The sequence below is a fragment of the Miscanthus floridulus genome, chromosome 13, assembly GCF_019320115.1.
Source record: "Miscanthus floridulus cultivar M001 chromosome 13, ASM1932011v1, whole genome shotgun sequence".
Lineage (NCBI taxonomy): Eukaryota > Viridiplantae > Streptophyta > Magnoliopsida > Poales > Poaceae > Miscanthus > Miscanthus floridulus.
This window is the reverse complement of record NC_089592.1, coordinates 48,993,815-49,021,548: the sequence shown is the minus strand read 5'-3', so window position 1 is coordinate 49,021,548 and position 27,734 is coordinate 48,993,815. Positions and strand designations below refer to the sequence as shown.

Genomic DNA, 27,734 nt, shown 5'->3' with positions numbered 1-27,734 from the left:
GTCATACGAGTTAGAGGAATCCGACAACAAGGCCAGCATAGAAGATGCAGCATTAGAGGGCTCGCTAGCCCTGGGGAGAGGACAAAGACTGTCATTCAAAATGAACCTATAGGCTAGTTAGAATAGTTCATCATCATGAACGAAAGATGTCGATCTCACCTCATGCGTCGAAGGCGTTGGTTCACCGACATATTCTCCTCTAGAATCTCCTCCGCCACACGCTTGCCACGGTTGTCCTCACTAGGCCATGAAGTTGATTGGATCTATGAGAGGGAAAGAAGGCCGCTATAGGGGTTATGAGGGCAGAGAAGTGCAAAGGAACAGGAGCGGTTGCGAGATGGAACCCTTGGCTGATATTTGAAGCCACGGAGCGAGGAGATGGACGCCTCGGGACATATAAAAGGCAACCATAATTAATAGAAGGCGAAGCACAACCTCGCTAATGCCGAAGAGAGTACATCGCTAGATGACCAAGGATAGAAGATCAAGGGGTTCTCTTAATAAAGGCTGTGTTTTCAGACTTAATTGAATTAAGGTTGAAAGTCTAGAATCAGTTATTTTTCAAATTTGGGAATGTGGAAGATCAAGGGGTTCTCTTAACAAAGGCCATGTTTTCAGACTTAATTGGATTAAGATTGGAAGTCTAGAATCAGCTATTTCAAATCAGCTCTTTAGCCGAAAACAAGAAATACAATGAGGCGACAAAAGTACAGTTATCATTGATTCTACACAAGATACACATTGATATACAGATCATAAGTCTAGAACATCCTAGATCGCTTTCAATACTTCTAGCCAGATAGCATCAACCTCTATGATTTGTTGCTTGTCTTCTTTGGCTGATCCAGGAATGTTCTTGAGGCTACTTTGGATGCCTCTGCCTTCTCTAACTTTGGCCAGCAATTCCTGTTTCTTTTGCTTGATGGCATTGGGTATCTGAGCCAAATTAGACTTGTAGCGATCAATGGCAGCCTTTATGTTCTCTAGCTCCTTCTCAAGTTCTACACGCCTAATTTCTAGTTGGGTCAGCTCAAGATCGGTCCTGAGGGAGGAGTTCTTCAAATTGTCGATCAGCTATGTCAGCTCTTTAGCCTCTTGCATGTTGGAGTTCCTCTTGGCCAATAAAGTTTCATGATTGGATAGATTCCTCTAAGCCTTTTTCACCTTTGGGACTTGATCTTTGATAATGGATAAAGGCGGCAAGACTCTAGAAAGAACTAGGGGATGGATTATCCTTAACAGCCAAGAAGACTCTTTGTATTGAATCAGTATCTTGGACCAAATCAGGCTATATTCTTCTCAAACATCAGCAATACATCCCTTAGTTGATTTCTGGTTTATTCTGGCAAAGCTTCCTTAGAGGAGATGGCTGACGAGCTCATTTCATCTTCATCTAGATACTCCTCAAGGTTAAAAGAGTAGCTCAAAGCTAGAAGATTGAGTGCCTATGTATAAGAGGATCTTGATTAGGAGGTTTGGATCAGTTTATGATGAAATGAACGGTGAAGTGGATATAGTACCTTTTCTATGGTAGCCTCTATCTGAAGAGGAGGAACAACTGATGATGCATCGATGATATCTGGTTGAATTGGCTCTGAACTCTCAACATTAACATCTATGAACATCAGGGAAGATTTTTAGTTCATGTTTGTTGTAGAGAAATAAACTAAGAATATGACTTTCTTACCATCAGTTGTGTGCTGGGCTAGTGAATCGACAGTTTGAATGTCAGCAATAGCAGGATCATTTTCAATAAGGAGACTGTTAGACTCCTGCTCTTGCATAGGTGTTTCCTTAGGAAGTATCTAGCGTGGTAAGAAGTCAGACAAAGGATAAAAGTTGAATAGAACCAAGAATTTTTGAGGAAATACTTCGGCGGCATCAAGGATAAGATGGGAGGACTCATATCTTCTGCTGTTTTTGAAGCATCTATTGTTTCAACCAAAATCGCCTCTTCTTGGGGATCGGTTGATGAAGGTCTAGTTGGTGCCAAATCGAACGCCTAGGACAACAGCTTCGCACCCAGAACCAATTGGGATGCAATGGTTGATAATTGTGAAAAAGGGGATCAGTAGTTGAATATCATTTTGAGAAGGAGATGAATTGTTTACCTGAGTAGCTGATGGTCTCGTTCTACAGAGTCTCTTCCTAGTAGTGGTTTTCTGGGTTGTCCCTTGAGCCGCCTTGCGCGTTGAAGATTGATATCTCTAGTTTTGTAGATCCAAATTGGGTGGTTCCAATTTTGTTAGGATCTTGGTGAAGTGTAGTATTTAGGAAAAATATAATGTTAGTGACTCCATATGTGTCGTTTAAGGACCGATACGTTGTACATCCTTATGTCATGTTGAACGCAGCCTAACATTTAGCTGGTCGGATAACTCGTTCTGACCGCGAAGCCTAGTAGCTCAATTTAGGCCAGGGACGTGAGCAGTTGGTCACAATCTAGATGGCAGTAAGGATGTGCAGAGAGCCATTGGCATAAGCCCAAGGGCGGGTTAAGTCACCGAGCACTCATGGCAGAGTGGTTCTCTAATTTTGCGGCACTAATCAGACCCACGCCTCCTGAATTGTCCTAAAGGTGACTTGTTTGCGACCCTGATGGGGGAAGCAGGGTTTGTGTTAGGAATACTCCTCCAGCTGGATAGGAATCGATTCAAATCACCGTCTCTCCTGGATAGTGAGAACTTGACTGAGCAGCGGCAACGTAGATTCACTTAATTTAACGATATGGTTAAATAGAGAATGATGATAAAGTTGTCACAGTTTATACCTGCTATGGTTAATAATGTTTGCATTTTAATCAAGCGATTGCTTAGTATAGGTGCCAATATAGATAATAGGTTAAAGGCTAAAAGTCACTGTTAGCTCAAGCTAAGAGTTGATCATTATTACTTATGCTTTTCTGCAAAAAGAAAGTGTTAGCCAGATCCACTAAAGTAAGCTATGCATGATCCTTGGTGTCAATTATTTTGGTTTCCGACGGGTAAGTCTAGCTGAGTACATTCTCGTACTCAGGGTTTAGTCCCTCTTGTTGTAGATGACCTTCTTTATCAGGGCTTTTGTAAGTACTGTTTGGTATCACCTTAATGCAATGCTGCTGAGAACACTTATAAGGATGCATTCATCACATCATATCATATTATACATGTCATTATATATGCATCCATGATATCTTATTTCCTGTTCATGCATATAGGATCGTCTGAGGGGATAACTCTATTGGAATTCAATGAAGAGCCAGAGGAACAACAGGAGGCACCTTAGCCCATAGCTCTAGAAGGCGAGGAGCAAACTCTTGAAGACTTACCCGAGAGCCTAGACTACAGGCCAACTTCTTTTCTCAAAGGCAAACCCCAGAGCATTTTAAGCCTCCCATGTTTTACAAAATATCACTTGAGTCATTTATGTTTGATGCATTAGGTTATAAGAGTTGATTGGAAACACTTGATGCATAGAACTACCTTGTCGATATATATATATACCTTTAACCCTGTGTAGGTCCAGGATCGAATATATGCTTAGCTATGCTAAGATTGGTAGAAGTCGGGTGATTTCCTATCACCTACCAGATATAGGTGGATACCGAAACACGGTTGGCTATATTTGCTATCGTGGAACAGAACCATGGGGTAATGTAACTAGAGGCCCGACGGAGTGTATGTGTGGGTTGACTCATGTGATTCCGTCTGTGCCGGTTAAGAACCGTATCATTGTTGGCGCTTCTGTCGAGATTGAACGCATGCCTCTCACTTAGCTGGCCGAATGATTTGTTTCGACCACGAAGCCGAGTAGCTCAACTCAGGCCGAGGCCTGTTCTGTAAAAGTGCGCACTCTGGATGGTAGTAAGGATGTGTGAGGAGCCAAACGTAAGCCCAAGGGTAGGTTGGGCCTAAACGTCCTAGCAGCTGGTTGTCCCTAATTGTGTAGCACTGGTGGAACCCACGAAATGTGGACCTAAGTTGTACCAAAGGTGACCTAAGGTGACCGTTGATTGGGTCTGCTTGGGTTTGTCTTAGGAATAAATTCCTAGCTAGTTGAAATCAATTCAAAACGTCATCTCTCCCGAACAGTGAGAAACTTGATTAGTCCCAACATCGTAGTAAGTGTATTATGGAATGATGGTTATGAAGAACATGTAACTACTACAATGACTATGGTTATTATTGTTATGCTACTAAATGATATGTCACATGTTTGGTACAAGATAGTTGCTAATCTAGAGATGAATAGCTATAATTAACTTGATGACCGAACTATAATAGGTGTAGTTGAATTAGTGGCTTTTTATACAAAATGTTGTTAAGCTAGCTTCACTTATAAAGCCTTGCATGATCCTTGGAGTCACTTTATTTTTTGTTTATGACGAGTAAGTCTAGCTAAGTACCTTCTTATACTTAGGGTTTATTTTCCATTATTGCAGATAATACGATGTATCCACTACCGGAATTCATAGGTTTGTCGTGTGCCCATAGCACACAGCGAAGGCAAAAAAAAACACTCGGCAAAGCGTTTGCCGAGTGTTACACTCGACAAACGGCACTCGGCAAAAAAAGAACTCGGCAAAGCTGTCTCTGCTAAATGTTTTTTGTCGAGCACTCGGCAACATTGCCGAGTGCTAAACCAACACTCGGCAAACAAATTTTTCAAAAAATATAAAAAAAACCCACCGCCACCACCACCACGCCGCCGCCGCCACGCCCGCTGCCACCACCACGACATAGGCATCCATGCTGCGTTCGTACTCCGGAACTCGCCCGTGTACACCCAGTAGTCGCGTCTGGCGCCCGGCAGACATCTGTCTTCGTGTGTACATGCCGCAGATTGACCTAGCCCACGACGTCCATGCATAGCTTCTCGATCTATCCTGCATATTAAATGTAATATATATGAGGGATGCTAGAGAGATTAGATATTACTTGGATATTGTCTTACACAACCGCCATAAAAAATCATGGCTAGCACGAGCGAGCGCCGCCGCTCCACCTCGTGCGCAGGCCATCTCCCCCATCCCTGCTTCGATTTCTTGCATCCATGGCTTCTACACCTCTCTAGCTACGCCCCCAAGCCAGCTATCCACAAGAACGTCCAAGGAAATCGCCGAATTTGGTGGGATTCACCTCACCGTCTGCCATTACAGCAGTCTAATGCTCATGCACGGGAGAGGGAGGGGAGGGTGAGAGGGAGGGGGCGGCGGCCGGGTGACTTTTATAAGGTGCCCAGTTTGCCGAGTGCCGAATCTAGGACACTCGACAAAGCTAAGTTTGCCGAGTGTCAGATCACGATACTCGGTAAACTTATCTTTGCCGAGTGTCTGCACTGGTCAAACTTTTTTCCCCATTTCTTCTTTTCCATACTTTTAGAAGAGGAAAAAAGTGAAATTATTTGCCGAGTGCTAAATAATTACACTCGGCAAACATATTTCTTTGCCGAGTGCCTAGTTTTGCTGAGTATTTTTTTCTAGGTTGCCGAGTGCCGCAGTTTGACGAGTGTTTTTTGGCTCTTTTGTCGAGTGCAATTATTTTGCCGAGTGTTTTTCTGGCAGCACTCGGTAAAGAGCTCCTTTGTTGTGTGCCCGATGGAATACACTCGGCAAAGATTCTTGCACTCGGCAAACTAAGGGTTTCCGGTAGTGATCAGTGCTACTGTAAGAACTGCTTCTGTCCCGCCGTGGACGAGGAGTAGGACCCTGGGCAAGGTATCTCTTGTTAATTCCTCTCTTATGCTTTTGTGGGATTGTGATCATGAGCTATCGCCATATTTGAACAGTGATGACAGATGTTGGTTTCAAACTTTATTTGTTTCCGCTACTATTTTACCTGAACTTGGTTTGTAATAACTTTTAATCGTACTCTGATGTATGGAACTGTATTTGTGAACTTTATGTAACGTGTGACATGTATGTTGAATCATGTACGGTCTTGGTTGTATGTTGGTTGAATCGAGACCCTTCGTGGTACTCGATGGACTACCGGGTTTATATGGGCTCAAGTACGACAGTACGACCACTTGCGGACTGCCGTTATATTTATGCTCTTATAAATTGGATGGTTCTGCTACTTCCTCAATTTTAAGGATTCGTTAAGACCACATTTATTGTTTATGTGCAGACCCACGAGTAATACATCTGCTGTGTTGGACCATGAATAATTGGGTAGTACTGTGACTGGTGTCCGGTAGTTACTGGGTTTGGTCCGTCTGCAAGGGGCTTAGGCCCTTGGGCTTTTCAATGATCACGTAACTGTGAAAGCTTGGACTTTGTTCCTTTATTTACTGTAAACAATGGCTTTGAGCATGTCACTCGTCGAAGAAAAACCATGGGAGTAAATGATGGCTTACTTTTTTTTTTCTTCATTTCATTTTGTTCTGCCTATTTTCTGTGGGTGTATTTTTGAGTGATATAAGACTGATTTTTGGTTGCTACTCATCAGCATGTACCGTTTTTGTTTTAAACCGAAAAATGAAAAGTTTCTGTTGTTGGCATGCAAGCTATTACATTTTGTGATCGAATAATTTAAATTTGAACTGAACCCCAACAAAATTTCGTCTTTTTTTTTAGCCTTGAGGGCCTAGAGATTGTGCAGTGCCAACGACAGTCATATTTGTTATGTTGGTATTCTATTCCAAGAACTTCGCCATGTCACGAAATCGAATGGGGAATTGTAGTGTTGCAAACAGGCCCCAAATAAAGTTATTGCAAGTTGCAACACATGAATGCATGAGCCATGTGAGATGTAATGCAATGTACAGAGCCTTCTGAGATCTCATAGCAAAAGATGAATCCACTAAAAGTGTACAACATTACCGTCAATATCCTCTCATCTAATGTGAATAAGCTAGCATATACTACGTAGATCTATAGACATCGATTTTGCTTCAAAACGTACATACATATACCGAGCTGCAATTAAGCTAGCTAGCTTTGCTCCCAAAATGTACAAACTGGTGCCTATATATCCTGAACTAAATGGACCAGCTGAAGTGATCCACCACTACAAAAAGAACAAAGTAGCAGAGAAGCCAGGGTGAGAAGAACACTGTAAAACATACTAGGCTAACTCAAGCGCTACCACACATGGGATGCCTAATTGTGCGATGGATTGGACCTGCTCTTGGGCATCTTCTTCAAGCTCTCGAACACTGTCGTTGGTGCCTTGAAGAATTGACTGAACCCGCTCACAGGCGTCGAGCAAGAGTTGGCATCACGGCATTGCGTCGGCAGAAGCCTTCTGCTCCTCACAATAGACGGTTGCGATTGCAACTGTGGCGACGACGGCGATGGTGAAGAAGAGCCACAGAGCAGGACAAAGAAGAGAAGGATCAGCAGAGCTGAGAGGGTGGCTACAGCAAGTGCCTTGGCAGTGGGAGGAGACTTCATAATGGTGTTTGCTTTGTGAGAAGCTGAAGAGAGTGGAGGCTGGAATATTGTGTGCTGTGGACACATTACTTATAGCTTCTGATCTGAGGCATCTTCTCGATCAGGCAGCATTGATATTCTCATGTCATATGCGTGAGTGTACCTTGACTATCAAGTACTACATACATGCCAATTATTAAAAACAAAGCTGCAGCTAACTCCTGATATGCATGATTGGGATCGTGTATAGTTACGGCTTTGTGGCCCGATGGTTTTGTCAAAAGCTAAACGAGTTAACTAGCTTTAGTTCCTAGGCTGCAGGCGAGTGGGATCTATAGATGAAAAGTGCACCAAGGACAACTAGAGGGTTGTTGTAAAGGCTAATGAGACAGTTAAGAGGAATAGATTAGCAAGCTAGGGATCGGAGAGAAAGGATGTATGCATGGACTGGTCATGCTTCCACATGAGAGCTACTCTTAGCGCGAACAGCACGGAAAGTGTACCACATGGATCGTGGATGCATGCATGTCTACCTGCAGCGAGAGGCTCGCCGCAGCGGCACCACCAACCAAACCGGCCGGGGGAAGATCTGGGAGCGTTGCACGCCACGCCACGCCACGCCAGTGCACGCATTACCATGCACGTGACGGCGAGGAGCAAGAACAATGCGTTCACTCACAGTCAAGGCTCAACTGGAATACTTTACTTTGGTTGGGCCGGGGTACGATCTTTTCGAATTATGTTAAAACTTTGGCTTATCAATGTCAAAACAGGATGTGGTTGGTTTCTGAATTATGTTAAATTTTTGGCTTATTATTTTTTCTATTGAACAGTGACATTGTTTGGTGGGCAACGTTTCTTCACCCCGGTAATAAACATTTTTCTTCTATCTGTAGAATCTTGTGCTTGTTATTTGGTTGTCTCAATTTTGGATCAGCTGTTCTTAGAAATCTTGACATGGACCTCGTATGCCACATTACCGCTACAAATAAAACCCCATTCGGATCAAATCGAGCTCCCCCCAGATCGTGATTCGTGAAGCTGCAAATAATCCCGCAAGGACAAGGCAGCAGATGTGGCTGACTGGCCATAAGATTCTTCATTTGACCATCATATGTAGATGTAGAAGGCATCAGTCTAAATCTCCTTTCTAGTGTAGCCACACGCTACATTAATCATGGATGCATGGGGCTTGGGAGTCATACATGTGTGAGTGGAAGCTGCAGGACAACTACAGCCACTGCTCACATGACCTCCAGAAAGTATTACGCCTTCAGCATGTGGGAGGTTCTTGTTCTCACACTCCACAGTGTCAGTCTGCATCAGTAGATGCACTGCTGCTAGCTTACTGTAATGCTTTCCAGTGAGCTAGCAAACCATGCCAGGGTCCTGACTGCTTGTAAACCTGCTGCAGATTCACCAGGATTGTCGGTGTTTCGAGTAAACACCAACAAGTAAATTTGTATTATTGTGCGTCTGGTCCGGATGGTGTGCTAAGAGAACACGAGGTTTATACTGGTTCGGACAGAACGTCCCTACGTCCAGTTCGTTGCTGCTACTCTGTTACTAGCACTGAAAAGTTCATAGTAGGGGTTACAAACAGTTGAGAGAGGGACATGTCCCAAGTCTCTGGTTGTGTGTTGTAATGGGTTCCGAGCAGTTCGGATGAGTTTGGATGTGTTCGGATCGAGTGTCCATTGTGCGATGGGTCGCTTGTTCGATGCCCCTTAGTGGGGAGCCCTGCTTTCTCTTTTATAGGTCAAGGAAAAGCATGGGTTACAGTGGGAGAAAAGAGGAGAACGAGAGAGAGATAGAGAGAGTCCTTCAGGTCACCGGGTCTTCCTTTTCCTTTGCGCGGGTTCCGCTGACACGGCATGTGGTGATAGAGACAACCCCACATCGGGCGCCTGTCCGCTTGATGATGCCATGCCCTACCGTTGTCAGCGAGTCAGTAACGTCCCACTCCACCCCAGCGGGCGGCGCAGCGAACCAGCATGCTGATCAGCGACTATACAGGGAGTAGGCAGCATAGTGACCACGCGTCCGTCACTGTGAGCGATGTGAGCTCCCTGGAATGACATGTCGCGGGGACAGGTCGTGTTGAGACGTGACTGCTTCCCTGCACGATGCCAGAACTTTGACCTTGGGTTGTACTTTCTGGCCCGTAGTGGTTGACAACGGCTTGGGCTTCCATTGGGAGCCGTGCCAGAGGGATCGGGCAAGGCGGAGCCAACCCTCAGACATCGAGCGAGGTGGAGCCAGCCCTCAGACATCAGGCGAGGCGAAGCCCCTACCCCCTCAGGAGTCAGGGTCGAGGCGGAGCCAACCTCAGGGGTCGGATGAGGCGGAGCCAACCCTTAGGGTCAGCCGAGACGGAGCCAATCCTCGGGGGGCGGATGAGGCGGGGCCAACCCTCGGGGGTCGGGCAAGGCGGAGCCCGCGACCTCGGTGGTCGGACCAGGCGGAGCCCACGGCCTCGACGTCAGCCAAGGCGGAGCCAACCCTCGGGGGTCGGACGAGACGGAGCCCGCGGCCTCGGTGGTCGTCGGCAAGAGCTGTAGCCACGCTCTTGACCGCTTGAATGAATCAACATTGATGGTTATTAGCTCTGCTCTTTGGGTACCCTAGTTTTGGTCCCCGATAAGGATGTTCTGGTTTTGGAGTTGGGAACCAGAATCATGGGTTTAGATGCAACACGACGGCAAACATTCACTTGATTGCAAAGTATTTTTCATCAGCTCTTTGTCCGTAATCTGGCCTACCAGAAGGATCTACTATTGTCAGTGCTCAGTGTTTACCTAGATCCAGATCCTGGAATGAATTAATTACTCGAGGCTTTCGTGATCCTCAGATCTGTTGCAGCAATTCTCTATTCTTCACAGTTCACAGCTTTGTCGATCCTTCGCTGAAACGTTTCACTCTGCATGTGAATGCAGGAGAGGAGTGATCCACAACACATGCCAAAAGTACAGAATTGTGTATGCTACACCAGTGACGAACTTTTACAAAGTCCGCTGTCAAGAAACAATGTCTGAACTGTATGTCTGTATATATACAAATACTCTGCTGCTGCCTTCCCAAGAAGTAAACTATGTAGCAGTGGCACTACGTTTCTCATGTGGACAAAAGTTAGCCAATGACATTAGAAAGAAAGGATTTGTCGAATCAACCACTATTCAACTCCATGAAAAAACATAGTTAAATAGCTTTCAACTATATGGACAGCGTTCAGAATCAAGTCCATTTACATCTATATACAACTGCTTTTTCTTTGCACATGTCCATGGAGTGTATGAAGGTGCCAGGTCGCAGCCAAGAATCAACAACCAATTTATATCAAAGCTCAGAGGCACAACAAAAACAAGGGTAAAATCTGACACTATTAACATCATATATGCAAAATCAGTGGATCAGAGGAAAAAAAGGAATAAGTTTAGTATCGTATTAGAGAAAATTCCCAAAGTTTGTTTCTAAGTAGTCTCTGAGATAAGACGAACTTCATATAGACCATCATCATCTTTTCCTGCATTGATACACCAATGTTGCAACCATGGGTGAGACGGATTATACAGCCTTCATAGTATTCTCGAGAAATACAAAAATTAAGAAAAACCTACCAATTTCTGCCTTAATCCCAGGACCAAAAAAGGAGGTGAATTTAGCCTGCAGAAAAATATGTGCAAGACATCAATACTCAAATAATCTTACATACTTAATTCTGCCATTACAGATTTTGGATAAAAAGACAAGATGTGTTTCGTCGTGTAACAGCTTAGCTATTCAAAATAGTACACCCCAACAGACAATATAAGCAGCACCCTACATGGATGAAGCATCTTCAGTGGTTGTGCTGTTAATTTTTGAGAGAAAATTCTAAGAGCTTCGTTTGTCAGCAGGAATAATATTTAGAGCAGTTGGATTGTTTGTGCAACAAGATTTGTTGCCCTATAATTTTGGCTGAAGTGGTAGCCATTGTCCAAAGCTGTGGAAATGACTCCTTAGTTGAAAGGAACTAAGCCAGGCTTCATCTTCAAATTGATTTGGGGTGCCTTATTCTTATTATTTATAATGACACCTAGTCCCTCCTAGGTTGGTTATTTTTATTCAAAACCTAATTTTTAAACATTTGATTGTTCAGAAAATCTCATCTATTTCAGACTCAAACTGCTTCTAATATTTCTATACTTATATAACACAATATTAGTATTGTTTCATGCTTCAGACAATACAGGTAACTAAAGAAGGTGTTTTCACCTGTCTCTTCTCAAAATCAGATAGCTCCAATGCTTTGGCTTCAAATACAAGTACTAAACTGTATTTCCCATCCTCAGTTACCTACATTCAAAATATTACAGTGAATCTTGTAAGAGGAAACATGCCAAGGAAATTGAGCTGGCCATTTAGTAACTCGTGTAGCTAATTTGTAGACTGAAAGAACAGAAGATGTCCATCATAACTTAATTTTATCATTAATTTTGCTTGAAATAACAGCATAAATTGATTATGTAATATTCTATAGTGACAAATGTCAAATCCACAATGGCTGCGAAAGGGTCTCTAGCTGAGTTGGTTATGTGGCTTGAGTAGCACACTTCTCAGGTGCTCAATCGCTCTTTTGACTTTGAAATAGAGTCTCTTTATCAATATACTGTTTCTTTTACAGATTCAATTCGCCTCGTTTGGCACAAATACTACAACAACCGAGTACCCCATGCAGCAAGAGAATTGGGTTCCTTCTGGTGGAAAGACGTACTACGTCTTAATATCATTTTCAGAGGTATTGATAAATGTGAGTTAGGTGATGGCTCCTCTGTATGTTTCTGGGATGATTTGTGGACAGACTCGGTGCTAGCTCACAAATATGCAAGACTAGCCTCCTTTGCCAGAAGTGATGGAATCTCGGTGTTATAAGTCATGCAAGCAGAAGACCTTGATGCACTATTCTTCCTACCTCTTTCTCGGCAAGCCTTTGATGAACTAGAAAGTCTTCAGGCACAGCTACAAGTCATGCTGTATGATGAGAACAGTGTCGATAGTTGGTCGCTAATATGGGGCAGCAAGTATATGTTACGAATTTTTTACTCCCATGTTTTCAGCAATATGGAAGCCCACCCGATCTTCAAGATAGTCTGGAAATTAAGGTGCACCCCAAGAGTCAAATTCTTTGCCTGGCTTGTTATGGTGGACCGTCTGAACACCAAATCCATGCTGCGCAGAAGACATCTGGACATACAAGACAGTGCTACATGTGTCATGTGCAATACCGGGGCTGAGGAAACTATAGAACACCTCTTTTTTGATTGTCCCTTCGCACAGGAATGTTGGGCGGTCATCCACTTTGATTGGGATGTTTCTTTGCAACTGCTAGACAGATTTACTCAGGCAAGGACAGGCGAGCAACCTACCATTCTTCACTAAAGTAGCCTTGATAGCAACATGGGAGCTGTGGAAGATACGCAATGACAAGGTTTTCCAAAGACGTGGCCCAAGCCCTACTGTTTGGATAGCCAACTTTAAAAACCAGTGTTTCCTCCAATATTTACGTTTCAAAGATGACCTTAGGTAAACTTTTGTGTATGGCTTGATCCATTTACTTAATCCCTGTATGTAAGTTTGCTCACTCTTTATTAATTAATGAAAAGTTTCTCACTGTGGGTGCTGGATAAGTCTGGCTGCTTGTGGTCTTTGTGGGGCTGTTATAGGTCTTTGTGGGGCTGTGCTGGTCACATGGTCTTTGTGGCTGCATGGTCTGTTTCTTAGGACAGCATAGGACAGCATCTTAGACTAGAGGACAGCATCTTAGACTAGCATCTAGAGGACAACATCTTAGCATTTAGGACAGCATCTTAGACTAGTATCTTGGCATATGCTTGGCTGGCTAGCAGCCTATAAATATATATCCCCAACCTCTCGGGTTGGTATGGCATTGAGAAATAAACCAGAAAATTATCCCAACTCCTAGTGTCATCCTCTCTCGATGAGAGTAAGAATTATGCTATTACCAAGAGTGAGAATTCAGCGACTAACAAGTGGTATCAGAGCCGTACTATCCTGTAGCCTTGAGCATCTCCTGCTCATCTCCTCTCCCAGCCACACAACAGCCCCAGCTGCGAGCAGCCGCTCCGGCCGCTCCTGCTCACTCCTCCCCCGCACAGCTCGTCTGAAGCAGCCCTCTCCCCACGCAGCAGCCCCCCGGTAGCGCGTCATGTCCACAGGGCTAGTCTCAGCGCTCAGTCGCCTCGAGCACGCGGCGTCGGCAGGAGGCCGAACTTGCCGCGGCAGAGGAACGCGAGCGAGCGGCGGTAGAGACCACTGCGGCGGCGGCAAGGGCGTCAAGGCTGGCAGCGGCGGAGCTGGCAGCAGCCAGAGCGGAGGCGGAAGCAGCGGCGGCGGCGAATGCAGCGCGTGCGGCGGCAGCGGAGGTCGAGGCTCTGCGTGGCAGCATCGGCAGCTCCATTTCCGCTGACGACACCGCCGACGCGGACCTCGAGCTGCTAGAGAGGGAGGCAGCGCGAGCGCGGGCAGCGCAGTGGGCAGCCGCGCACGCCCACGAGCGTGGCGGCTAGGGATGAAAACGGATCGGATACGGACGGATAACACCGATATTACATTTGTTTTCATATTTTTGTCCGGCATTCGGATTCGAATACGGATAGTGTCAACTATGTCGGATATGATACGACTGGATATCGACATCATAAATATGCGATTTGAGTATTCAGATACGGATACGGTATCGGATGTTGGATATCCGGACTCGGATACGGACAGATCTCAACCCCCCTCTAAACGGATTCGGTTTCGAATACGGTCCGAAAATATCCGTACCGTTTTCATCCCTAGTGGCGGCAGCCCAGACAGGCGCGGACGCGCTGGCGGCGCTCCTAGAGGAGGCGCGCACGGCGGTGGCGCTCCTGGGGCAGCCGCGCACGCCCACGAGCGCGGCAGGCAGCCCAGACAGGCGCGGACGCGCCGGCAGGCGCTCCTGGAGGAGGCGCGCACAGCAACGGTGGTGGACGGATCGATGGAGAGCGCGGCCTTCACAAGCAGCGTGGCTCTCTCCCCGAATCGGTACCGTGGTTACCACGGGCTCCAGGCTGTTGTCAGGGACGTCGGTCCGGCGTGGGTGGCCTACCCTCACCAAGACCAACTACGTCGAGTGGGCTGCGGTGATGAGGGTAAAGCTCCAGGTGCGGCACATGTGGGAGGCAGTCCGATACGGCAACGTCGACTACGACCTAGATTGACGGGCGCTGGATGCCCTCAACGCTGCAGTCCCGCCCGAGATGTAGTTCTCGCTTACCAACAAGCGGACTGCCAAGGAGGCTTGGGACGCCATCGCTGCGGCACGCATCGGCAAGCGACCGCGCCCGCAAGTCCACACTGCAGGCACTTCGCAAGGAGTGGGAGAACCTGGCCTTCAAGCCAGGTGAGGACGTTGATGACTTTGCTCTCCGTCTCAACACTCTGTTGCAGAAGATGGTGCAGTTTGGCGATGACACCTACGGCGAGGAGAGAGCTGTCGAAAAGCTCTTCCGCTGCGTCCCCAAGAAGTACAAACAGATGACTCGCTCGATCGAGTCTCTGCTGGATCTCTCCATGATGTCGATCGAGGAGGCGATAGGTCGCCTCAAGGTCGTCGACGGCGATGAGCCACAGGCTCTCTCGGGGCCCATCACCACTGGCGGGAAGCTCCTTCTCACTCGGGAGCAGTGGCTTGCCAGCCAAGGTGACCGGAAGAAGGGGGAGCCTTCTTCCGCGATAGACGGCCGCAAGCGTGGCAAGCCGCGCAAGAGACGCCCAGGCCGGGGCGCGAGGACGTGCCAAGGGTGATGCCCGCGGAGGCAGCCCAGGGCGGCGCCGCCAGGCAGGCACAAGCCGGCACGAGACGACGCCTGCTGCAACTGCGGCCAGCTTGGCCATTGGGCCAAGGACTGCCGACAGCCTCGACGCGGCCAAGCCCACGTCGCATAGGCGGAGGAGGAGCCGGCTCTGTTCATGGCACATGCAAGCATCGAGTTACCTCCAGCGGCACCGGACGCAGCGGCCCTCCTCCACCTTGACGAGCCGAAAGCACACGCCCTCCTCGGCGACGGCTCCGGCAACGACAAGACTGACGGGTGGTGCCTTGACACCAGTGCCACCCACCACATGACCGGTCGACAGGAGTTCTTCAACGAGCTTGACTCTAGCGTCCGAGGCTCCGTCAAGTTTGGGGATGCCTCCGACGTGGAGATCAAGGGCGTCGGCTCCGTCATCTTCACCGCCGTGTCTGGTGAGCACAGGCTGCTCACCGGAGTCTACTACATCCCTGCGTTGAGGAACTCCATCATCAGCTTGGGACAGCTGGATGAGAACGGTTCGCGCGTGGTGGTTGAGGACGGAGTCATGAGGATTTGGGATCGTCGTCGTCGCCTTCTTGCCAAGGTATCTAGAAGCGCAAATCGACTCTACGTCCTTAACGTTCAGGTGGCACAACCCCTCTGTCTCGCTGCTCGTCGGGACGACGAGGCGTGGCAGTGGCACGAGCGTTTCGGGCTTCACTTTGAGGCCCTGAAGCGGCTCAGTGCCACGGAGATGGTGCGAGGCCTGTCCGTGCCTCGACCATGTGGAGCAGCTCTGTGACGTCTACGTGTTGACAAAGCAGAGACGACTCCCCTTTCCACAGCGGGCTAGCTTTCGAGCCAAGGAGAGGCTCGAGCTTGTGCACGGGGACTTGTGTGGCCCGGTGACACCGGCCACACCGGGAGGACGAAGCTACTTCCTGCTGCTCGTCGACGACCTCTCCCGCTATATGTGGGTGATGGTCCTCGGCAGCAAGGGAGAGGCTGCGAACACCATCAGGCGCGCGTAGTCTGCAGCAGAGGCGGAGTGCGGCCGCAACAACGGCGGCGAATTCACAGCGGCTAAATTCGCATCAGTACTGCGTTGACGAGGGCATTCAACGCCACTACTCCACGCCGTACAGCCCGCAGCAGAACGGCGTCGTCGAACGGCGCAACCAGACGGTTGTGGGGATGGCTCGAGCCCTCCTCAAGCAGAGGGGGATGCCAGGCTGTCTTCTGGGGAGAGGCGGTGGTGATGGCCGTCTACATCCTCAACCACTCGCCTACCAAGGCGCTCGACGGCAGGACGTCGTACGAGGCTTGGCATGGGCGCAAGCCGGTGGTCTCCCACTTGCGGGTCTTCGGCTGCCTCGCGTTCGCCAAGGAGCTTGGCCACATCAGCAAGTTCGACGACAGGAGCACTCTGGGAGTGTTCATCGGCTATGCGGAGAGCTCGAAGGCCTATCGCATCCTCGACCCGAAGACACAACGTGTGCGCACGGCGCGCGACGTTGTGTTCGACGAAGGACGAGGATGGGCGTGGGACAAGGCGGTGGACGACGGCTCGGCTCCAACGTACGACGACTTCACTGTCGAGTACGTCCACTTCGAGGGAGCTGGGAGAGTAGGCGGCTCTTCTTCGGCGAGCTGCGTCTACCCCAGTCCCCGAGCCTCCACCGACCCCGGCGCCTGCTACTCGGACAGCACCACGCTCTCCAGCCAGGACCTCGGCTGCGATGAGTTCTTCGCCGGCTCCACCACAGCCGGCAACGCCACTGCACTCCAGCACCGGCAGGCACCACTCTGGGCACGTCTACTCCACCATCAGCTCGTGTCGAGCACGGCCCGGTTGAGCTCGCTACTCCGCTCTCTCACGACTAGGAGCGCGTCGACGCGTACCACGACGGTGAGCCGTTGCGGTACCGTACGATGGAGAACCTTCTTAGGCGATCCAGCCGATGCCGAGACCGGTGCCTCACGACCTGGAGGCGCAGTTGCACCTTGTGTGTGACGACGGCGAGCCTCGGTCGTTTGCAGAGGCCGAGAGACACGCGGCATGGCGCGCCGCGATGCAGTTGGAGATGGATGCAGTTGAGAAGAACCGCACCTGGGAGCTTGCTGACCTTCCTCGTGGTCACCACGCGATCACCCTTAAGTGGGTGTACAAGCTGGAGGGATGAAGCCGGTGCCATCATCAAGCATAAGGCTCGCTTGGTGGCATGAGGTTTCGTGTAGCAGGAGGGGGTTGACTTCGACGACGCCTTTGCTCCCGTGGCACGGATGGAGTCCGTGCGACTCCTCTTGCGCTAGCTGCCTAGGAGGGCTGGCGTGTTCATCACATGGACGTCAAGTCGGCGTTCCTTAACAGGCAACTTGAAGGAGGTCTACGTGCACCAGCCGCCGGGATTTGCGATCCCCGGCAAGGAGGGCAAGGTGCTCCGCCTGCGCAAGGCCCTCTATGGCTTGCGGCAGGCACCGAGGGCGTGGAATGCCAAGTTGGATTCCACGCTAAAGGGGATGGGCTTCGAGCAAAGCCCGCACGAGGCGGCCATCTACCGACAGGGCAGTGGAGGTAATGCTCTGCTGGTGGGTGTCTACGTCGACGACTTGGTGATCACCGGCTCCAAGGATGCGGAGGTGGCGGCATTCAAGGAAGAGATGAAGGCCACCTTCCAGATGAGTGACCTGGGGCCTCTCTCCTTCTACCTGGGAATCGAGGTGCACCAGGATGACTCCGGGATCACGCTTCGACAGACCGCCTACGCCAAGCGCGTCGTTGAGCTACCTGGGCTCACCGACTGCAACCCAGCTCTCACTCCGATGGAGGAGAGGCTGAAGCTGAGCCGCGACAACACGACGGAGGTGGACACTACGCAGTACCAGCGTCTTGTGGGGAGCCTTCGCTACCTCGCCCACACATGGCCGGACTTGGCATTCTCCGTCGGCTACGTTAGTCGGTTCATGCAGCGACCGACGACGGAGCACCAGCAGGCTATGAAGAGGATCATCCACTACGTTGCGGGGACTCTCGACCACGGCCTCTACTACCCTAGGTGCCCTAGGACGGCACACTTCGTCGGGTACAGCGACAGCGACCACGCCGGCGACATCGACACCAGCAAGAGCACGAGCGGGATCCTCTTCTTCCTCGGCAAGTGCCTCGTTAGCTGGCAGTCGGTCAAGCAACAGGTGGTGGCCCTGTCCAGCTGCGAGGGCGAGTACATAGCGGCCTCCACTGCTTCGACTTAGGCGCTCTGGCTCGCTCGACTGCTTGGTGATCTCCTCGGCAGAGACACTAGAGCGGTGGAGCTCAGGGTGGACAGCAAGTCCAGCTCTGGCCCTGGCAAAGAACCATGTTTTCCATGAACGGAGTAAGCACATCCGAGTGAGGCACCACTTCATCCGAGGCTGTTTGGAGGACAGGAGCATCAAGGCGAGCTACATCAACACCAAGGACCAGCTTGCGGACCTGCTCACCAAGCCCCTTGGGAGGATCAAGTTCCTTGAGCTCTGCTCCAGGACCGGGATGGTTCAACTTTCCCACTAAGACGACGCACAAGACTTAGGGGAAGAATGATTGATAAGTCTGGCTGATGTGGTCTTTGTGGGCTGTGTGGTCTTGTGGGCTGTGCTGGTCACATGATCTTTGTGGCTGCATGGTCTATTTCTTAGGACAGCATAGACATCTTAGATTAGAGGACAGCATCTAAGGACAGCATCTTAGACTAGCATCTAGAGGACAGCATCTTAGCATCTAGGACAGCATCTTAGACTAGCATCTTGGCATATGCTTGGCTGGCTAGCAGCCTATAAATATGTATCCCCAACCCCTCGGGTTGGTATGGCATTGAGATATAAACCAGAAAATTGTACCAACTCCTAGTGTCATCCTGTCTCGATGAGAGTAAGAATTTTGCTACTACCAAGAGTGAGAATTCAGCGACTAACTGTGGAGATCTCCCCCAGTCTTTTGCGTAAAAAAAACATCCCTTTTCAATCCATAATCAAGAATAATTAGGATTTCTAACAAAGGTAAAGCATAGAAAACCTAACATTTCCCCCCATTAGGCTCTAATATATTTTTAACGTCTAATTAGCTCGGAGAATCCTTCCTATTACCCAATTAAGAAGTTAAGCCCGTTGAGAAAAATCAGAATTTTCTCCCCATGGGAGCGAATTTTTAGACCGGGGTTAAAAAATCCTCTCTTTTGCCCCTGTAGAATAGACAGGAAAGGAGGGAATCACCACACACTGAACGTGGGTGGAGAGCCTTTCATATATAGCTAATAGGCATACAAGGAAATTACACATATGGAAAGCTATTCCCTGTACAAGGAAACAATCCTTGGCTATACATAGAAAGAAACCTAGGCTATATATGGCAGTTAGCCTATCTATGGGATTACAAACAATCTATGATTAGTGCAGGATTATACATATCCTAATACCCGCCCGCAGTCGTAGCGGAAGCATCATGGACGCACAGACTGGTCCGAAAGTCAGTGAAGAGCTGGACGGGCAGACCCTTGGTCATAATATCAGCAAACTCGTGTGCAGAAGGAACATGGAGAACCCTGAACTGTCCCAGAGCGACCTTCTCGCGGACGAAGTGGATGTCAATCTCGATATGCTTCATGCGGCGGTGGTGGACAGGGTTGGCAACCATGTAGACGGCGCTCACATTGTCACAGTAGACAACCGTCGCTAGCAGAATGGAGATGTGGAGCTCCTGGAGGAGCTGACGCAGCCAGCAGCACTCAGCAACCGCATGGGCCACCGCTGGTACTCAGCTTCGGCACTGGAGCGCGACACAGTCGTCTAACGCTTGGAAGACCATGAGACCAGGCTGTCGCCGAGGTAGACGCAGAAGCCTGAGGTAGAGCGACGTGTATCCGGGCAGCCAGCCCAGTCGGCATCAGAGTAGGCTGTGAGCTGATCTACAGGGCCGGAGCTCAAGTGAAGACCTGCAGATAGCGAGCCCTTGACATAGCACAAGATGCGCTTGATCAGCGCAAGATGCGGCTCACGAGGGTCGTGCATGAAGAGGCAGACCTGCTGCACAGCATAGGCCAGGTCTGGCCTCGTCAGAGTGAGGTACTAGAGAGCTCCCACCAGGCTCCTGTACTCCGAGGGGTTGGCGACGGGAGCGCCCTCAGTGGAGGACAGCTTGGTCCGGGCATCCACCGGGGTAGCTGTCGGGGGGCATTCAGACATGCCAGCGCGCTGAAGAAGCTCGACGGCGTACTGTCGTTGGGACAGGAACAGGCCACTGCTGTCCCGCGTCACCGAGATGCCGAGGAAGTGCTGGAGGTCACCAAGGTCCGTCATGGCGAACTCCAGAGAGAGTCGGGAGGCGACGTGCAGGAGTAGAGCCAGTGACGACGCGGTGACAATGATGTCATCAACGTAGAGGAGAAGATAAGCCATGTCATCTCCAGCCTTGTAGATGAACAGGGAGGCATCCGACTTGGATGTGGTGAAGCCGATGCTGCTGATGAAGGCGGAGAAGCGCTGGTTCCAAGCTCGCGGCGCCTGTTTAAGTCCATACAAGGACTTCTGCAGCAAACAAACGGAATTAGGAGCAGCAGGGTCGACGAAGCCTTTGGGCTGCTCGCAGTAGACCGTCTCCTCGAGATTGCCGTGGAGGAAGGCATTCTTCACGTCGAGTTGGCGGATAGGCCAATCCCGGGACGCAGCAATGCTGAGCACGGTGCGGATCATGGCCGGCTTGACGACCGGGCTGAAGGTCTCGTCGTAGTCAACGCCGGCCTCCTAGGAGAAACTGCGGACGACCCAGCGCGCCTTGTGCCGGGCGAGGGAACCGTCGAAGTGGAATTTGTGCTTGAACAGCCACTTCCCAGTAACAATGTTAGCACCAGGGGGCCGAGGGACAAGGCGCCAAGTGCCATTGTCGATCAGCGCCTTGTACTCATCGGCCATCGCAGCGCGCCAATTGGGGTCGGCAAGGGCGCTGCGATAGTTCGCCGGGACCGGCGAGGCGACGGAGGTGGTGAAACCGTAGCGCTGGACGGTGCGCAGGGAGCCGGTCTGTGACCGTGTCACAGGCCAGGTCGGTGGTGCAGCAGGCTGCTGGGTCGCTGCAGGTGGCGGAGCAGATGGTGCTGGAGCCACGAAGACATCCGCAGGGGCGACGACCTCGGTGGCCGGTGCAGCAGCCACAGGAACCGCCGCCAGGGGAGCCACGGAGGCAGCCGCAGGGGCCACGACCTCAGTGGCTGGTGCATCAACCGCAGGAGCCACGTTCGGCGCTGCAGGAACTCGGCTGCGGCGAGTGAAGACGATACCGAAACGCTGGCGCCCCGGCTGTGGAGCGGCTGGCGGCTGTTGCCTGCCCGCAGGCGGAGCAGGCGGTGGGTGCCCGCCCGTAGAGGCAACCAGGGGGCCCAGCTGGATGATAGCTGGGTCTAGGAGCGCAGGGGCTGGATCCTCGCTGGTTTCAGGGAGCGGCAGAGGAGTGCTCACTGTTGTCGTCGAGGAAGAAAGTCCCTGCATCAGAAATTCAAGTGAGGGCGGCACGGAGGCCGCCGATGGTGCTGCCGCGAATGGGAACACTGACTCGTCGAATATGACATGGCAGGAGATGATTATCCGGCGAGTGTTCATGTCGAGGCAGCGGTAGCCCTTGTGAGAGGATGGGTATCTGAGGAAAACACACGGGGCGGAGCGAGGAGCGAGTTTGTGGGGGGAGGTGGCGGTGAGGTTTGGATAGCATAGGCACCCGAAGACACGGAGGGAGGAGTAATCTGGGAGGGTGCCATAGAGAATTTGATGAGGTATTTGGTGGTGGATGGAGGAGGGACGCCGATTGAGGAGGGTGGTGGCTGTGGTGAGAGCCTTAGCCCAATAAGGAGGAGGCATGAAGGCATGGAGGAGCATGGTGCGGATGGTGTTGTTGATAGTGCGGAGTATGCGTTCGGCCTTGCCATTTTGCGGGGACGTATAGGGGCAGGAGAGGCGTAGGGTAGTGACCTGGCTGCTGAGGAGTGTGGCGGTGGCATGGTTAATGAACTCGGTGCCATTATCTGCTTGGAGGGATTTGGGTGTGGTGCCGAATTGTGTTGTAGCGTAGGCAAAGAATTCGACAAGATGCCGGTGCACCTCAGATTTGTGGCGCAGTGGGAATGTCCAGCAGTAATGGGAAAAATCATCGAGTATGACGAGATAATATTTAAAACCGGAGTTGCTAGGCACGGGAGATGTCCACACATCACAATGTAGTAAATCAAATGGGGCACTTGGCTAAATGGGAGTCGCACGTGCTTGCCAAGTTGACATGCATGGCAGAGGCAAGGCGAATTCTTATTGTAGGAGATGGCCGACATGTTCCGTAGATTGGCGAGGCTGGATGGGCCGGGGTGGCCGAGGCAGTGGTGCCACAGGGACGACGTGGTGGCGAGGCTGCAGGAAGTGGGCGGTGTGGTGGGGAAGGTGTAGAGGTCGCCACCACTATTGCAGCGAAGAGTCACGCGCCCGATCTGCTGGTCCTCGACAGAAAAGCCACAAGAGTCAAATTCAACGGAACAAGCATTGTCACGGGTGAATTGACGAACTGAAAGGAGATTGCGTACTAGAGCAGGGGCAACCAGAACATCATGAAGATGAAAGGTAGAGTGTGGGGAGTGTAATCTGGACGGCAGGTGATGGGAATGGTAGTGCCATCGCCAACCGTGATGCCAGAAGGAGGAGGGAGACGGGACAGGAGTATACCATCCGAGGACGACATGTGGGCAGTGGCACCAGTGTCGAAGACCCAGGGGGAGGACCCCTGAAGCGACATCTGGTTCAGGGCAGCGATGAGGCCTGCCTGATCCCAGCCGCCCTGCTGCTGGTGAGGAGGCAGAGCAGAGTTCGTGGCGCCGGAGAACTGAGCGGGGGCAAAGGTCGTGTGAGCCTGGGCCGGGGGAGGAGCCCCGAGCACGCCAGGGCCGCCCCACGCTGGTGGACGCCATGGCTGCTGGTGCGGCGCAGCATTCCAGGGCGGGTAGCAGAGCCACGGAGCCGCCGGTGCAGCAGACTTCGGGGCGCCGCCCTTGCCCTTCTTCTTCCAGCGGCCATTGCCGCCGCCCTTCCCGCCGCTGCTGCCGCCGATGGAGCCTCCACCATAGCCGGTGAAGCTGCCGCCGATGGCGCTGGAGACAGTGCGGCAGGCAGTGCCGCACGCGGCGTGGAACGCCGTCTGGGCTGCCACGGTGCCCTCGTTGGCGAGGCGGAGCTCCTTGAGGACGAGCTTCTCGCGGGTGGTGGCGAAGTCCGGCAGCGGGTGCGAGTCGGCGATGTTGTCGGCGGTGCTGGCGAAGCGGGGGTTGAGGCCGCGCAGGAAGTTGAGGACGAGCTCCGAGTCGGTGATGACGCGACCGACATCACGGAGTGCGTCGGCGGTGGCCTTCATCTTTTGGGCGTAGTTGTTGACGGGGGAGTCGCCCTGGGTCATGGAGTAGAACTCGTGACCCAGGAAGATGGCGCACGGGGCCTTGTTGGCCTCGAAGAGGCGCCTGATGGCGAGCCAGAGGGCACGCGCGGTCTGATCTGGCGCCGTCGCCAGGCCGAGGACATCCGGCCCAACAGAGCCAAGGAGCCAACTACGGACGCAGGCGTCGGCGATGTTCCAGGCAGGGTCGGGGGAGCCAGCTTCCTCCGTGATGTGGGAAAGAAGGCCGAATTTCCCGCAGAGAGAGGTGAAGAACGGTTCCCACCGCAGAGGGTGCGGTGGGAAGGGGAAGAAGGATCGGTTACTCTGATACCATGTAGAATAGACAGGAAAGGAGGGAATCACCACACACTGAACGTGGGTGGGGAGCCTTTCATATATAGCTAATAGGCATACAAGGAAATTACACATATGGAAAGCTATTCCCTGTACAAGGAAACAATCCTAGGCTATACATAGAAAGAAACCTAGGCTATATATGGCAGCTAGCCTATCTATGGGATTACAAACAATCTATGATTAGTGCAGGATTATACATATCCTAATAGCCCCATACCAAAGCATAGGTCCAAGGTCTAGTCTCGGTCGTGGTCGTTCTCACATAGGCTACGGTGATGCTTTGTATGGGTGGGGCAGGGGTTTGGTGCATGAGATCTTATTGCAATGCCCTGGGGCGTCTTACCTACCGCAGGTCGATATCTTTTAATATACAATGACTCACACCACACAAATTTTGTGGATTGTCTGAAGTCTTCTTGGACCACGTAGTTAATTTCCCTATACTACTATGAATTTGACTCAACTCTTAAAAGTCAGTACATTATACAAACCCCAAAATGAAATGTAGTTACAATTTGCAATATATAAAGATTACTACTTCCAAGAATAAAACGAACAGATAGTGAACTTACTTCTTCTCGAATCTTATGTAATATAGGCGCATTACGCCTAGGAATGCCACCACCCTACCATTTACAGGAGAAAGAAGCCATAAGATAACAACAAAATCCTTACCACGAAAGAGATTAATTTTGTAAGACATATCAGTGCCCATTTGCGTAGCTTGAAAATTGCGTGTGAATAAAGAAAAACAATGTTAATCATGAAATGGACAGAATGAGGAATTACCAAACCATATTGAAAGATTCTCTGTAGTGCTTCATCCAGGTGTTGCTCATCACCATATCTAAAACGTGTAACATCACTCCTGACCTAGGAATACGCAATTATGTCAGATTAAACAAATGACACCATAGAAATTTGCTGTTATTTGAATGCATGCTTGATCCTTCTATGTTATATTGTCAGTTCAGATCACGACTTCAATTTTTCTCGTGAAAATGCGTGAATATTAATAACCAAAAAGGCCAAGTTCCGGCATGAGAGCAAGAGCTTAAACAATAATGTACTACTAGCTCTAAAACATATGCTGCACCATTTTGATAATTACTGATTAGAATGATTTAGCATTTACAAAAAAATTCACCAATGATCTAAGCTACCAAAGTGTGCTACAAAAGAATCAAATATATCATCAAGCTTTGGTTGTATTCGCTATCTGGGATTGTGGTCGGATGTAAGTTTAAATGATACTGTGATGCCAAAATTATTGAATTTCTTATATCTATCTATTGCATCATGATGTAACTAAATAAGTGATAGTCAATATCACTTTGGCACGAAACAAAAATTAATCAAGGAGTTATTTGTCTGCCTTAGTTAGATCCTCCATGTAGACTGCTGGAAATTAACTAAGAATCTTAGTATTAACACTTTTCTTTTTTGATCCTCAAGACTGAAACGTCTGACATCATGGTGTATTATCTAGGTGGTATTGAAATAGTGTCAGTTTCTTTTCCCATCTATGCACTATGCAGAATACCTCTTTTCCATACAAATTTCAAGTTCATCTCATTTTGAAATTCCACCTTCAGGAAACTGTTGGTAATATAGCCAAATTTTACTTACGACAACAATATAACAGAATATAAACAGTTCACCACATCATACTAAGTAGTAAATGTTTGATTGTATAAATAAATATTACCTGCTTCAGAATAGGGGTAGCACACTTTTCTCTTAGAGCAAAGGCATCAGCAAAGGTTATGCAGGGCACTGGTTTCAGTTCTGCATACTGCATTTAGAAAATTCAGAATGAACACATACAGCAGCAAAGAAACCGAGCACCTTCAACCTAATAAATTACTAAATTACTATCACCCAATTGAGATTCTAGGTGCAAGCTGCATCCCAAAACATAATATCAAGCACGAAACATCAAGCCACATAATTTAGAGAAGACGAATGACAGTCATAGGCACCCCTAGAGTTTGAAAGTAACAGGGTCGTCCCTATAGATGTCATCCAGTAATGCCTTCTACGTAGGGAGAGTTCTTGCCTTCAAAGCCATGCCGATGATTGTGAGAGGAAACCCGTAGGTGAGCAGCAAAGCTGACCACTCCGAACCAGGAAGCAGGTTGAAATACGACCCGAATCCGTACCTGAGATGCAAGAACACATGACCCCCACGACAGAGCATTCTGAATCTCTTACACTGACAAGACTGGAAAGATTCAGAACTCACGACAGAAGCGAGAGCCCAACCCCCAGCCCAATCACACCGAAGGACACCTGCAAACGACGGCAGATTCAGCATTTGATTTTTCGGGCCTTCGGGGTGACAACCGCCAAGGCGCTGCACCATGTTCCAAGAAGCAAGAAATAGCCGAGGCTGCCCACCTTGGCGAGGGAGAACTCGTCGTCCGGGACGACGGCCTTGCCGGCCGCGGAGGCGGGAACGGCGAGCGGGGAGGACGACTCCGCCGCACGGACCGGCGCGACGGCGAGCCCTGGCCGCCGGGTCGGAAGGGTTAGGGACACATGGCTTGTCCGGCGGCGAGGGGAGGCTGGCGCCGGAAGCACGGCGACCGCTCGGACCGCGTGCGCCACGCACTGCAGAGACATCTCTCGCTCGCTGTCTTTCTCCGCCGCGCGTCAACAGCAGTAGCGAGTGATTTTTGAGGTGTTCGCGCTGCAAATAAGTGTTTTTTTTTTCTCCTGGGCAGCTTTTGGATGGGGACGAACGGGAGGAGGAGATGGCCGTGGCCCCGTGGCTGGGGTTTTGGCGCGTGGAGAGAAGAATGAGTGGATCACCCACAAACCAACAGAGCCCAGAAATGAAATCCGAGCCTCCCATCCCTGGCGATCCCTTTATCTGTCCTGCGCGCGTCAGTTCAGATACTGGCACACGCGTCAAAATCACATTAATAACAGATAATAAACTCATAGTTAAACAACCCATAAATTCGTCAATCTTACTTAAATAGAGTTCACTGGAACAATATCCCATTAGATCACAAGTGATAACGTGGTTTTTGACTTAGAAAAATATGTGACACAAGTATGTCTCATTTTTCTATACTTAATGATCCACGTAAGCCTATTAGATGACAGGATGAAAAAGATGTTACACTTAAAAGCCTTTGGTGAGGATCCGATACAACAAAAATATGAACGATTTGAGAGCATCACTTGAGGAACTGAACTTTTGTTTTCAAAACTTGTCAAAAACCTCTGGAGATGAAAGCATAATTAAAGAAAAGAGAAGAGTGCTCTTTCATGCAGTTCTATCTCTCAGCCACCCAAGACAAAGAGAAGGACAAAAGCACCATGTGTAAGAAGTTAAAATGGGTGAGAGCTACCTTTGCTAACTTATTCAAATTTTGGAAAAGCAAAGGTACATTTGAGAAAAAGAACATTGCAGCAACTCCTGATCCACCGAGCCTAAGTCTAATTCTTGCTTCAGGACAAGCAAGAGTTTAGCTTCAGGGAGTCATTGACAGCCACAAAATGCCAATTTCGACCGTCAATTACTGTAGAAATAAAAGGACTACCATCACTAACATGTATATTTGTTTCCAAATAACGTAGTTCCACATTTACTTGGAGAATTTTGATTACAACTTCTCACAAATAAACACATGGAATAAGACGAAGGAACCCACTTTCAATCCTCTGACGCATCACCAACATTCGTGTAAAGAGCAAAAGGCCACTTCAACTCCAATTTGGCCCAAATGAGCGGCAGGGAGCGAAGAATTTGACC

General features: G+C 49.8%; 1 protein-coding gene across 1 annotated transcript; it reads right to left on the bottom strand.

The window, feature by feature from the left end:
* Positions 1-10,665: 10,665 nt before the first annotated feature.
* Positions 10,666-26,769, bottom strand: LOC136500834 (uncharacterized). Its single transcript, XM_066496289.1, has 9 exons — positions 26,369-26,769; positions 26,214-26,260; positions 26,028-26,130; positions 25,677-25,763; positions 24,758-24,841; positions 24,541-24,594; positions 11,609-11,689; positions 10,972-11,017; positions 10,666-10,877 (listed from the first exon to the last, which is right to left on the bottom strand). Exons 1-9 carry the CDS (start codon positions 26,591-26,593, stop codon positions 10,825-10,827), a joined length of 780 nt encoding a protein of 259 aa, XP_066352386.1. The 5' UTR covers positions 26,594-26,769; the 3' UTR covers positions 10,666-10,824.
* Positions 26,770-27,734: the final 965 nt, after the last annotated feature.